At 41.8% G+C, this 12,539-nt stretch overlaps 1 protein-coding gene across 7 annotated transcripts in view; it reads right to left on the bottom strand.

Moving 5' to 3' along the window:
• The window catches only part of ZMIZ1 (zinc finger MIZ-type containing 1), a 282,504-nt gene that overhangs the window by 45,573 nt on the left and 224,392 nt on the right, over window positions 1-12,539 (bottom strand). For all 7 annotated transcript variants that reach the window (XM_030452945.1, XM_030452939.1, XM_030452941.1 and 4 more), the window contains exon 6: window positions 6,305-6,449. In XM_030452945.1, the coding sequence (XP_030308805.1) occupies window positions 6,305-6,449 (145 nt within the window). The remainder of the gene's footprint in view (window positions 1-6,304; window positions 6,450-12,539) is intronic.

The raw sequence follows: 12,539 nt of genomic DNA, 5'->3' as shown, positions 1-12,539 counted from the left end.
TATTTTAGGGGAACCATTAGAAAGACACTTGGTCCCTGTAGATAGCTGTGGCTATTTCCTTTTCTTCCCATAGCAACACTATGGAGAACTGAGAATCCAAGAATATAGGAATAGCAAGAATGAAACAAAAATATATTACAAAATCGTGTATCAGAATTTGGTCCATTTGTAATCTGTTTGCAGGGAAATCCACCTGAGAGTCAGGTTTTCATTTAAGTGATTGAATTATACATGGATGTAGAGAAAAGCCAGGGAGAAAACCACCAGGTTTCCGACTAACAGGAACACATCAATTAAGACATCTGTGTTTCTGTTACAAAATCATCTCAAAAGAACACAAAAAAGAGAGCTTATTTGCCATTGTTTATGCCAGGTTTATTTAAAAAAAAATTATTTTATTTTTTTCACTCCACTGAAAATGTCTCCAGCCTGTAAAGCTCCCTCTCCCTGCTTAGAAGCCATGTCACCTCCTGGCAGGAGCAGGATGCTACAGCCTGGGTCCCCTCTGAGCTGCCACCCTGTCACTCCCCAGTCCTGCTGTGTCTGGACCTCACAGGGGACCTGAGGTGGCAGAGGCTGAAGAACCTGACTTGGTTCTGATGTTCTCTATCCAAAGGCACTCTCAGTCCAGTTAAAGACTCTCGATTATTTTAGTGAGCTGGGCAAAGTGTAGCTTGCAGTGTCACCTCCCAGTTGTCACGCTGACAGTCAGAATGGGTCAAAACTGGGGGTGCTGCCACAGCAAAATGATTTCTTACTCCAGCACCATCAGAAATAAGGTGGTTTCATTGAGAACAAGTGATAGAGGGAACCTTCCCAACACACTGGAAGAGGAAAATCACCTAGACTTGCCACACATCATCTGCTTTTGAGAGCAGCCCTGATGTAAAGAGCATGATATTATTTGTGATTATCACCAAACAGTAATTTGCAATCAATTAGACATTCTCAGGAATTCAATGTTCAATATGGCCCAAACACTGGAATGACAGCTGCCTTTTTAAAAGTGCTAATTACTGTATGTTAAAAACCAGCACAGACAGGGTAAAGCCTGAGATGGTCAGCTTTTGCCTCAGTCAGCAGACATACCTTAAATATTTGCTTTGTCTTTATCAGAATTTTTTTAAAGTACCAGCTACACTTTGTAATTAAAAAAAAAAGAAGTAAAATAAATAAAAAACCCAAAACAACCCCAATTTTTTAATCTAGTATATACAAGGCTCACAGGAAAAAATGTTGACTATAAAACACCAGAAAAAACCCCACAAAAGTATAGTAGTTGTGTTGCTACCAATTATTCTTATGGCAGTAGTGCTCACTTTGACTCAAATACAGAAGCCCACTTTTCACATCTCTCCAAAGTGCTGTACACATAGTGAAAATACCCTTATCCTTTACCTTTTACCAAGCATATGAAGAAAATATATTTGAAAAGTTAAGCTGTCCATTTTGTTTTCAGAGATCATGCCTCTCAATCTCTCCTGTTACCACAAGAACTGACCACAAACTTTTCTCACCTAAACTGAAATGTAGAGGTTTTTTTTTCACATGAATACAGAATAGTATTAAGGGCTGACATGCATTATCAGTTTTCAACTACAGAATATTAATAATTAGTTTTTAGCTTCAAGGCTCTTTCAAGGTTTTCTTCCACACCTCCTCCCCATAAGTATAAGCTCTAAAAAAAATAAATCACTGCTTGCACTTGGAGGACAAATCATCCAACAAGTCCTGGGACAGGACTTTTGAGGAATTAGTTTTTGCCTTTGCAATGCTTAGAGCATCAGTGGCCTTTCTTAGGACTTTTCTGAACAAATCTTGAAGGTGTTTTAGGTTTGAGTTTAAGAAATGGCACTTGTGCAGAAATAATTTTGGATTCTGAACTTTTCCCTTATTTTCTCCTGATGGTGAATTTTAATATTTCTTTACAGAAAGGAAGACAGAAGAAACAGAGAGGCTGCTATATCAGAACCAGGAGTAATATAGATTGTTCTACTGGGTGTATTCTCTTATATTAGGATTTACCACCTGCCCAGTCCCTAATTATCTTTATTTCACAACTTCACAAACAGAAAGATGGAAAGGGAAATTGTTCTGAAACAATCTTATCATCCACCTAAGGAGTTTACAATTCTTTTGCAGAGATTGTTTCTATCTGCTACAGCCACATGCAGTAATGTAAAGCATCTTCAGCTTCAGACTGATGTATCCAACACCCACAGTGTGTTCATTTTCACAAAAGGGTCTCTGTGCTGCACTTGACTCTTCACTTCAACCACTTCTCTCACCCAGGCATTTGTAAAGTGACTCTCACAGTTGGTCAAAACCACTGCTGATGGCAAAAATTGAAAAGGCAGCAACCTTGGCAGCAACTCTGACACTGTTTCTACTGATCCATCATAGCCTGATCACTCCTCATTCTTAACAAATGATGTAAGATACAGCCCTAACCACCCAGTAAAAAATCAGACACAGAAATATCATTCTGTCCCAAGAGCTGCCACCAGCTTTGAAAGTTCATTTCTGGATAAAGTTTAAATTGTAAGAAAAAAGGAACAATACAAACACTGAACACTCCTGTAGGTGTATAAATGGTATTTATGGTGATTGCCTGAACATAAACTAGCAATGATAATATATATAGCACCTACTGTTACTCTGAATTACTATTAAATTCCATCTACTGTTTGATTTTCTCAAAATCTCTGCCACTAAGTAATCGGTGATAAAAATAATTTTACCTTCTTATTTTTCACCAACTTTGATTGGTCTGTACAGGTATGAATGACCCTTTGGTCACGAGCCACAAGACAGGTGGCAATTAAAATAGAAGAACAAAATTCAGAGCAAAAAGAAGACAGTCAGAACTTGAGAAATGCTCACACCAACACACTTCCAAACTGCAACAACAGCTCCCATGCAAACCCATTTTTTCACCCCTGGAAACCCATTCAGCCAAGACTCAATCTGATCTCTGTGCAAAGGTTCACCACCTAATGCAAGGAAGTGGTCAGGAGGCATCTGATCAAAGCAAAGGAAGATGTATCATGACAATAATTTATGCTTAGATGACACCATTTGCCAAAGACCTTTACCTTTTAAAAGCAAAAAGCCACCTTGAGTCCTGTTATTACAAACACTGTACCAGACTGGAAAAACACAAAGTTCCATTACTCTGTTCAAGCTAAAAAGCAAGAGGTTTCACTCCTATCCAGAAGGGCTGTACTGTCTCTCCTTAAATCCCCCAAAATCCTTTAAGTAGGATGTAAATTAGAAGTATCACAGGATCAAGGAGGATAGATCTCACGTTGGACCTTCAGGGCAGGAGTGATGTTTATCCACATGAATTAGTGAAAAATTCTAAAAATAAATTCAAATTAAAAAAATCAATGACTCATTCAAGTTTGAGCTAACTGAGCACTGACTTCAAAATAAAAGATAAGGCTGAGTTGGTTTTTTTTTGAGATTCCAGTGGTTATAGAGGATTTTGCAGTCCAACCAAACACCCTACATTAGGAAGTACTGAGCTGAATTTTTGTTCTAGACAACAACTCTTGGTCATTGTTACTGAAAATCTACATTTAGAAAGAAATTTGCACAGTCCAGTCCCTGCTCTGGGAGCATTTGTTGCACATGTGGACATCCTTGTGTGCTCATCTTATGCCCTCTGTAAGAACCTTTGACCAAGAGTATTGCTATCAAGCCCTCCTTCATCTCTCTACTGCAGTTTTCTTCCACAACTCCATGAACTTCCCAAAAAGACAAGGTTTCCCCTAAAAGTAGGCCAGACCTGAATTCCCTCAGGTGGATGTGCCCACAGTTCCTTAAATATGAATCCTTAGATTTAGATTCTTGTGGTACATTCTTGAGTCAGAACTTCCTTTAAATAGCTGAGCCCTGTTTCAAATTTGACACTAAGCAGCTATGCTTCTGTAGTGCCAGGTACATTGGGATTCTGCTCCCTGAATAGATTTTTGGGTATTTCTGTTGCCAGTTTACACCAACAGCTGAAAAAAATCTCTGTGTAGTACTCAAGATAGTCTGATAACAGAGAAAGGGTTGTTTGGGGGTTTTTTGTCTAGAGATACTCAGCAACTGACACATATCCTATACTCCTTCTGTTAAGATATGTAAGGTTCTTGACTATCCTCTTGGCTATTCTAATTTTTTACCTAATTCTTCTATAAAACTTTGAAGTAGCTGGCTACATTTATTTCTTGTAGGAAATGCAAAGCATACTTTTTTTTTTTTTTTTGCTTGAATTCACACACACAAAAAAACCTTGTGAATTAGAGATAAGATGCTGTGAACTTTAATACTAAGCTTTTGACCCAAAGGTAATCTAATGCAAATAGAAATTTTGCTTCATCAACAGCTTTAGCACTGGGATTGTACTTAATGGCTTTTCACCTTTGGTTTAAATCAAACAAACAGAACACTCAATTCTTCTTCACCACTATCTTATAGACTGATTATAAAGCATCTAGTAAAATAAACAGTTCCAGTAGGAAAAAAAGAAGTTGGAGAGCAACAAGATGTCCCATCCTAATGTACCACCTGGGAGGTTTTGAGCAGTCACAGCTCTGGCTAAATCACAGCCAGGGCAAGAGCAGAGGCTGAAGCAGTGATGCAGGTAGTTAAATCCCTAAGAGGCTGCTGGAGCTATTAAAGATAAGGAGTTATGCCACAGAAATGATGTTTCTATAGGGACATCTCATAGGTAAACAGCAGGAATTAGAAACTCCCCCAGTATCCTCAGGAAAGCATTTCAAGGGCAATACTCATGAGAAACTTAAGGGGACTGATACTGGGCAGGGTGTTCTACAACTAGGTAGAATATTAGAATATAGAATACAGGACAATATAGAATATAGTAGAATATAGAACCCAATATTGCCAGAAATGCAGATATTTAGGTTTAACAGAAGAAAGTATTCATTTTTTCATGACAGAAAGATAAAAGTTGTGCCTATCTCACCTCATAGCACACAGCCTCTGTGATCCAGAACTGGGCCTTCATCCTTATTTTATAGACTAGAGGGGAACAGAGGCTAAAAGGCTGGATGGGAATCAGGCACCTAAAAACTACAGAACTACACCTGAGAGAGCATATAACCTGCACACACCTTCTCTGCAGACTGGCTACTAATTTCACCTTGGTTTCTGCAAAGCTTCTCCCAAGTGTAAATATGTTATTTTAGAACAGAAGGTTTTCTGGGTTTTTGATTTATTTTTTTTTAAAGTGTGTTCATATTTGTGGTTATTTTATAAACAACTACCACAGTCCAGGTACTCTGACAAGTCAGTGGTATTACATTAGCAATGCTACAAAAGAGGATTTAGCAAAGGCTATAATAAAAGGCACGGTGTTTGCATGTTTTCTCCCACAAATACAGCAAAAATAAGGGAAAAACCACAACCTAAAGCCACATCTTTTCCAGTTGAATTCATACATGCAAATGCACTTGTACAAAGATGTCCCTAAGCTCCATTCCAACACAAAAGTTACTCAGGGCTGCAAGGACTTCAGCCTTGTTTGCACTCTTACAATCCATTACTAACCGAAGTGCCCTACACTAAAAGCAGTCTCTGCTATCTGTGATTTCTGTAATGTGAGGATGAGGGGAAAGCCTTGGAAAAAACTTGCAAAAACATGAATGTTTAATCCAGTCTATGCTTACCCTTCAGCTTTTGCCTTGACCTAGGCTCTCCACACAAGACATGCAAGTACTGTTCCTCCATATAACTTGGTAATCAAGGGCTACACATCTTCAGCTCCTTCTGGGGTGTCCTTTAGTGCTCACAATTTCTCTAAAATAACATAAGTGCTCTGTGATCCTTGCCTCCTATAAGGTGGTATAGGACATTCTCACATCTCTGGCTACACTCACTACATAATTGCTTGGTACACAAAACATTTCTATGGCAACTTACAAAACAGAATGTCAGGGAAATGCTTCCAACCTCAAGACAAGACAGTTGTATTTAGATTACACCATAGCAACATCATGTGAGAGACACCTAGAAGTTTCTCTCCAAGCCACAACTTGAAGTTGGAAAGCACTTGATCCGAGCACAGATTTCGAGCCAAAAGCATCACTTCATGAGGCACCAGGCCCTAACAAAGAGAAGACCTGAGTTTATTTAATCCCTTGCTGTAATTGCAAACCCATTGCTGCCTGCAGTGCTGCTTGGTGCACGGAACAGCACAGCTACCCCTGTCAGTGGTAAGAAAAGCATTGCAATTATCAGCTGAGTCCAGTGGTACACATCTGTACAGCCTGCTATTCCTCCTGAGACTCACCTGTGAGAGAGGGTGGGTTTCATGGAGCTCATAGAGTTCATGGGGGGTTGCATGGGGAGCTTCCCGGGAGGATCGTTCTGCCGGCTCTTCTGGTGGCGCAGGAGCAGGAGCCGTCCCAGCTCCTCACACCAGGACGAGAGCAGAGCTGTGCAAAGAGAACACAAGGACAGTGAGTGCACGGGTGAAGAACTGGCACAGCCCTGGGAAGGTGCAAGTTATGGTAACAAGAGTCACAATCCCAACAGACAAACCCCAGGAGGAAAAAGCTCATCTATGAACTAACCCTCAAATTATTACCCCATCAAATCGAGTGGGTAATTGCCCCACGCTGCTGTTATCGTGTTTTGACACACCTTACAAACACTTTGCACAGACCAGGAGGCATGAGAGAACTTGTTTGAGCTGAGTGGCACAGAGATGAAGGATGGATGAAGCACAAGGACATGGGATAACTGTTATGAGCAAAAAAAGATGCAGAAGAACTCACTGCACACTGATGGAGATGTAACAAAGGCATCATTAGAGAGAGGAGCAAAGAACAAGATCTCTCTTCTCTTTGACTATTTTTGTGCAAAAGCTTAATTGGATAGGCATAAAGAGGAACCCGTGTGCAGGAATTCATTTCCAAAACTGCTAGCAGCTACCAGTCTTGAATAGATAAACAGGAGAATATGGCCACACTGATGCATGGATACAAAGTTAGGCCCTGAAATCTATATCTGACCCAGCACAACCCCATAATCTGTATTTTCATTATGTGTCTAATCTCTTGATCAATTAGGGTAATTCCGTGCTTAGAGGAACATCACACTTATGAACTATGAAGATGCAGAGATTTCCTAAAGGGATGGAAAGCTTGCAACTCCCTCTGAAGACATGAAAGGGATCATTATCTCTGAAAATGTGGCCCCTCCTTTATGCACCCACACTCAGAAGAGTCCAGGCTCTTACAACCACCACTGTGCAGTAAGCAGAGCTCCAGAAAGTGACTGAGAGTGAAATCTGGCTCTTGAGAGTGCACCCAGCCAAGACACCCCACCGAGGCCCCCAGCAACACCCAAGTGAGCCTCAAAGCTGCATATTTCATTCCAGACTCTTAAGTGGCTCAGGTAGAAAGTCACCAAGGTATGACAGGGTGAAGAGTTTCAGCAGAACTAAGTGCAGAATAAAATTCTGCAGTTGGAGAAACATTCTCAGTTGGAGGAACTTAGGGGTTTTCCTTCTTTAGAACACACTTTACAAAACCCTTGGACCACAAAAATGCTTTGTATTTAATTTTTAACTAAGTGCTGTCTTGAGCTGTCATGAGCTGAACACAAATCAACTGATGGCACAAGGAGGTGAGCACCTGAAGACTTCTCAAACCCTAAACAGCCACAGTGGTTTGCAGTAGGACAGCTCTACAGCTCATTTTAGCCTTGCTGGTTTAAATGAGACAAGTGCAGAATTCTCAAAAATTGAGGCTTTTCTTTTCATTTCCAACAGCAACATAACCATCAGCAGTTGCAAACTATCTTTTCAGGGTAGCCCCCCCTTATTTCTAGTAGCTACTCACAGGTACTATTAACACATTTAGTAGAACAACTTCCAAAGACAGTGCCTGTAAAGTAGTATTCCTAGGGGAAAAGAAAAGGAAGCTGATATGCTCAAGAACACCCACAAATATAATTTTTCAGGAGGAGAAACAATTGGAGTTTCTCAATTTAACAGCCACAGGAGAAAAACACTTAAATCTCAGGCCATTCCTGTGAATTAATCACACATTTGGACAAAGGAGAGGCAGTAATTTCATCGCCTTTATCAAGCAGAAGGTCAAGAGCAGCGTTTAGGGAGGCATTTCAGAGCTCTGCTGTGACAAAAAGGGGACACTGCTTCTTTATGTAACTAAATATGGTCACTGGGAAATTGTCAGCCTCACATGTAGCCTCCAGAAAGCATTCCCTCGAGCTCCCTGAAATGTTCCAGCAACGAGTGTCAGTCTGAGCTGCTTCTCTATTAGCCAAGGAATCTGTCAACAAGCATTTGATCAAATTATACTCACCTTTTATCCCTGGCATATCCTTACTAGCGTGCCAAAGGCCCTTCCCCCCTCCCCATTCCCCTTTTCCAGCCTCCTGGAGAACCAAATCCCTGCAGATCCCAAACCCCGCCTGGTGGGGTTTCTTCCCCCACACCACAGCCACTTGAGCTCTGAGAAACACAAATCAAGTGAACCCTCCACCCAGCCCTTGCAGAATGACAGTGGGTGCTGAGCACTTCCACAGGGTTAATTCCCACGGGAAGCATCCATCTTAAATGAGGCTTTGATGGGAGGAGGGAGCAGCTCCTTCTGCACACCTACATGCACTTGACAAATAGGATAAAAAGCATCAACCCAGTGGGGCTGAGGGCATGAATCTGCAAACAAAAGCCAGACCCGCTTGGAAAAAAAGCAGAGTGACTCCTGGAAAATGATATGTCAGTGAGATAACATTGTTTTGGTGAGGTGAAGATAAGATTTTAATGAGTCATTAATTATTATTACCAATATTCAATACACGGTTATAAAGGAGAAATGTAAAAGCATCAAAAGAACAAAGAGGTCCTCAAGATAAGCTGAACCATTTCATTCTACAAGTCATCTGGAGAGGGCTCGTGGTTTTAGAAACTAAGAGAATGCAGGTATAAAACACAACAAATTTACTCATCCCTATCACAGCACTCATTACGGAGAGGTTTAACCTTTCCTCCCCCGGGACATTCCAACTCATGTACCATGTATAATAATCGCTCTCTTCCCTGCCTCTGTGTTTGTGCACAGAATGAAAACAGAGCTGTTTGTAGCTGCCTTAGGAGCTTCCAGACCCCTTCTTATCTTGCTCAGCAGAAGAGCAAGAAGCCTCTGCAACAGTCTGCTGGAAATGCTGGGGCAGCCTCCCCTCTGCCCTGCCCCATTCACCTCCACTGCTCTGCTCTCTAAGATTAATACATACCCCCCCCCCCACACACACATCTGGTACAGCTGGTTTCTGGAGAACATCACTTCCTGAGCTATTCAAGCAAGATGAAACAAACTCCAAATGAATTTACAGATTACACTATTCATCTTTAGTGTACTTAGTTACTGCTTTTTATGCTGACAGGATTAGGCGCATCTCAACTCATTTACACTCAAAGCACGAGAAATTCAGTCCCATCCTATAATGAACAGATAAAGCAGCAAGCACAAAGGACAGCTACAGATGGTGCCAACAGTCAGTCTCTCCCTCTCCCAGCACAGCCAAGCAGCTGCTTTTTTCTCCCCCCCTTCCACCCCTCCTCCTCCTCCAACAGGAGCACAGATTTTGCAGATGGACCATCCACGCTGTCTCTCTTGCTGCGGCACTTTAATGATCAGATTTAAGCCCTGTTCCTGTGCTGCATTGCTGCAACATCCCTTGCAAAGAATGATGAGGCTTTTCTGCTTAACTTCAAGTCAACTCTTGCAACGGGAGGAAAGGAAAAATCCTGAAACAGGCATTTCCACACACACACAGCAGGCATTCCCCCCCCCCCATGTAGTTCAGTAGTAAAATACAACCTGGCTAATATACACCAGAACTCATGTTTTCAACCCCTCTTCAGCCACAGAGGACTCTGCCAGCTCATGCCAAAAGATGCATAATAATGGCAATTAAATGATGTGCCAACAGTATAAGTGTATTCACACGTTGGTTTTTTTTTTTTTGGGACATTCCCTGTGATGACTGGTGCAATATTTGACCTACTTTTCTCTCTTTGCAAAACCTGCATTATTCTTATTGGGATTGCATTTTCCTTTAAGTGTTGATGCCGTTCCATAGGAATCAATCAATACTGATTTGCTAACAACGACTGCCTTAGGAAACCAAAACAGAAGTGAGTAGCCTCAGCTTGCACATTTGCCAAACAGAGAAACCCAGAAAGATTTAAAAATAAGAGAAATTTCCATCATGAGTAGCCCCAGGGGTTTCCCTAAGGAAGTGAGAAAAAAAAAACAACCCCTTCAGAGATACTCAGCTTGCTGCTACCCAGTCCCATTTTTGATTCTCCTTTCTCTTAAGACAACCAGACATTTCCAGAGTGTGTCTCAGCACAGAATGTGACCAACCCCTCCTCAGAATATTAATAAATACTTCCCCACACCCAGAGCTGGTCACACTTTATGTCCTTCTGGATGCCTCCAATAGTTTCAGACACTTTCATTGAAAATACAGTAAGACATTGGAATGTATCCACACTGGGAGATTGGGGACAAGAAGAAGAGGGCTGGAAGGCAAAGATCAATTTATTTTTTTTCCCTTCAGCCTGAGTCACATCTCAAGTATTCCTCTGCAACCACCAAGCTAAGCCTTGCTTGAAAGAGAAAGGAAGCAATTGTTATTTAATCCCCCCCACCTCCAGGAGCCAGGTCTTTAAAGATGTGACAAACATCACAAGATTTGTGACACAATTATTAGGACCGGGTACCGCTCCTTTCCTCCAAACCCTCTTCCTTCTCTGCTGAAAACCTATCAGGCAGCATGGAAACAAAGGCCTGTGCTGCCCAGCACTCAGAGCCATGCACACCCAGCACCCACAGAACTGCTCCTGGGAAGCACCCACCCTTCCCTTGGGTAGGAAAACCAAGGAGCTAGACCTGGGGGGGAAGCCCCGGATGACACCAGGCTGCCCGCGCCGCTTCTCACTTCTGGAGGACAAATGATGCCTCCAAGTGACAGGCCAGATGCTGATGACACAGCTCAAAGGATATTTTATAGCCGCAGCACTGAACATTGGTGCAGCCTGTCACAACCCCTTTTGGGCCAGGGAAGGGGACAAGGAAAAGAGGCAAAGCGATGGATGCTACGCCATGGGTCGGCTGAGCTGCATCCAGCCCGGAGCTGCAGTTCTGTAACTGTGAAGTCAGTGAGGTGCAAAGTGCCAGGGTAAGCATCTCCCAGTGAATGAGCTCCCTAGAAAGTAAAATACAGAGAAGCACTGTGCTAATCTATTTACCTATTATGATACCCTAGTATTAGTTACAGCTTATCACCTCGGTAAATCACCGCCTCTTGTTAGGGAAGGTGCTTAAAGGTGCAGCAAACTGTTATTTACAGGCAAACACTGTATTTACAGCCACAAAGACAGGTGAGGAGGGGATAGGACAGCAGCTCAGTAATTTCAATGCCTTCTGCTTCCCGGGAGACTGCTGGAGGAGCACAATAGGATTACTGCTTCCTTGCTGCAGTTAAGCTGCAGCAGATAGTTCAATAGGCAGGCTGGCAGAGCCGTAATTCTTACTCACTGCAATGAAAATATTAGGAAAAAAGGAGGAGTTGGATTCAGAGAACTATCTGCTCAGCACCGTCTCGCTGGTTTGGGTTTGTGTCTCAGAAGGAAATGCATTTGGCTGAAAAGGTATTTACTGTGCAAGTTAAAAAATACAGCGTTTTTTTGGAAGATCATATCCACTAATTTTATGTTGCTCTCAGAAACAAACTCATAGTTTTTACATGGAGAATTCCAGATAAGTGAAATAGAGCACTCCCGAGGGCTTTCTATCCTCCTCTGTACAGACTGTAATCTAAATACAGTTTTTATAAATTATCCAGTAAGGTAATTTGATGGAGTGGGAAGGTAAACAGTGGAAATAACAATTGTCTTGGCTATTTTAGAATGGTCAGAGTGGTTCCAAAGAATACTTATCAACATGGTGACAGTCACTTTACGTATATAAATACATTAATATATTAATATTCTACATGTACATATAAATATTTTTTCTTTTTACACAGAAAAATTGAGACTGGAAAAATATATTTTGAATGTTAACTACCTTATGCTCAGCGTGCTGTAGTATTAGAAAAATAGCTTCAATTGCATTAAAAGGATGGAGTCTTCATCCACAATTTTGGGAAGCAGTAAATCAGATCTTTTTCCTTCTGTTTTAAAGCCATTTTGCTTTTTCAAGAGCTGGGAAATAGGACGGGTGGTGGTGGTGGGAAAAGTGTTTCAAGGGTTGATTTTCCTGCAGCTGTCCTCCCTCAGACAGTCGGGTAGAGCTTGGCAATGGCTGGCTGACCCCTTGGGCAGTCAGAAATGCAAGGCCACAAAAGAAAAGAGGATCTAAGTATCCCTTAGATAAGATTCAGAGTCTGTGTGCCTGCCCCTCCTCTTCAGTTCCTTCCAGGCCCCTTCACGTGTCCTGCCCCTGTCACAGAGGAGCCCTTCCCCTGTCATTTCCCAAGCTTCTGCT

The sequence above is a fragment of the Calypte anna genome, chromosome 6, assembly GCF_003957555.1.
Source record: "Calypte anna isolate BGI_N300 chromosome 6, bCalAnn1_v1.p, whole genome shotgun sequence".
NCBI lineage: Eukaryota > Metazoa > Chordata > Aves > Apodiformes > Trochilidae > Calypte > Calypte anna.
This window is presented reverse-complemented; position numbering and strand designations above follow the sequence as displayed.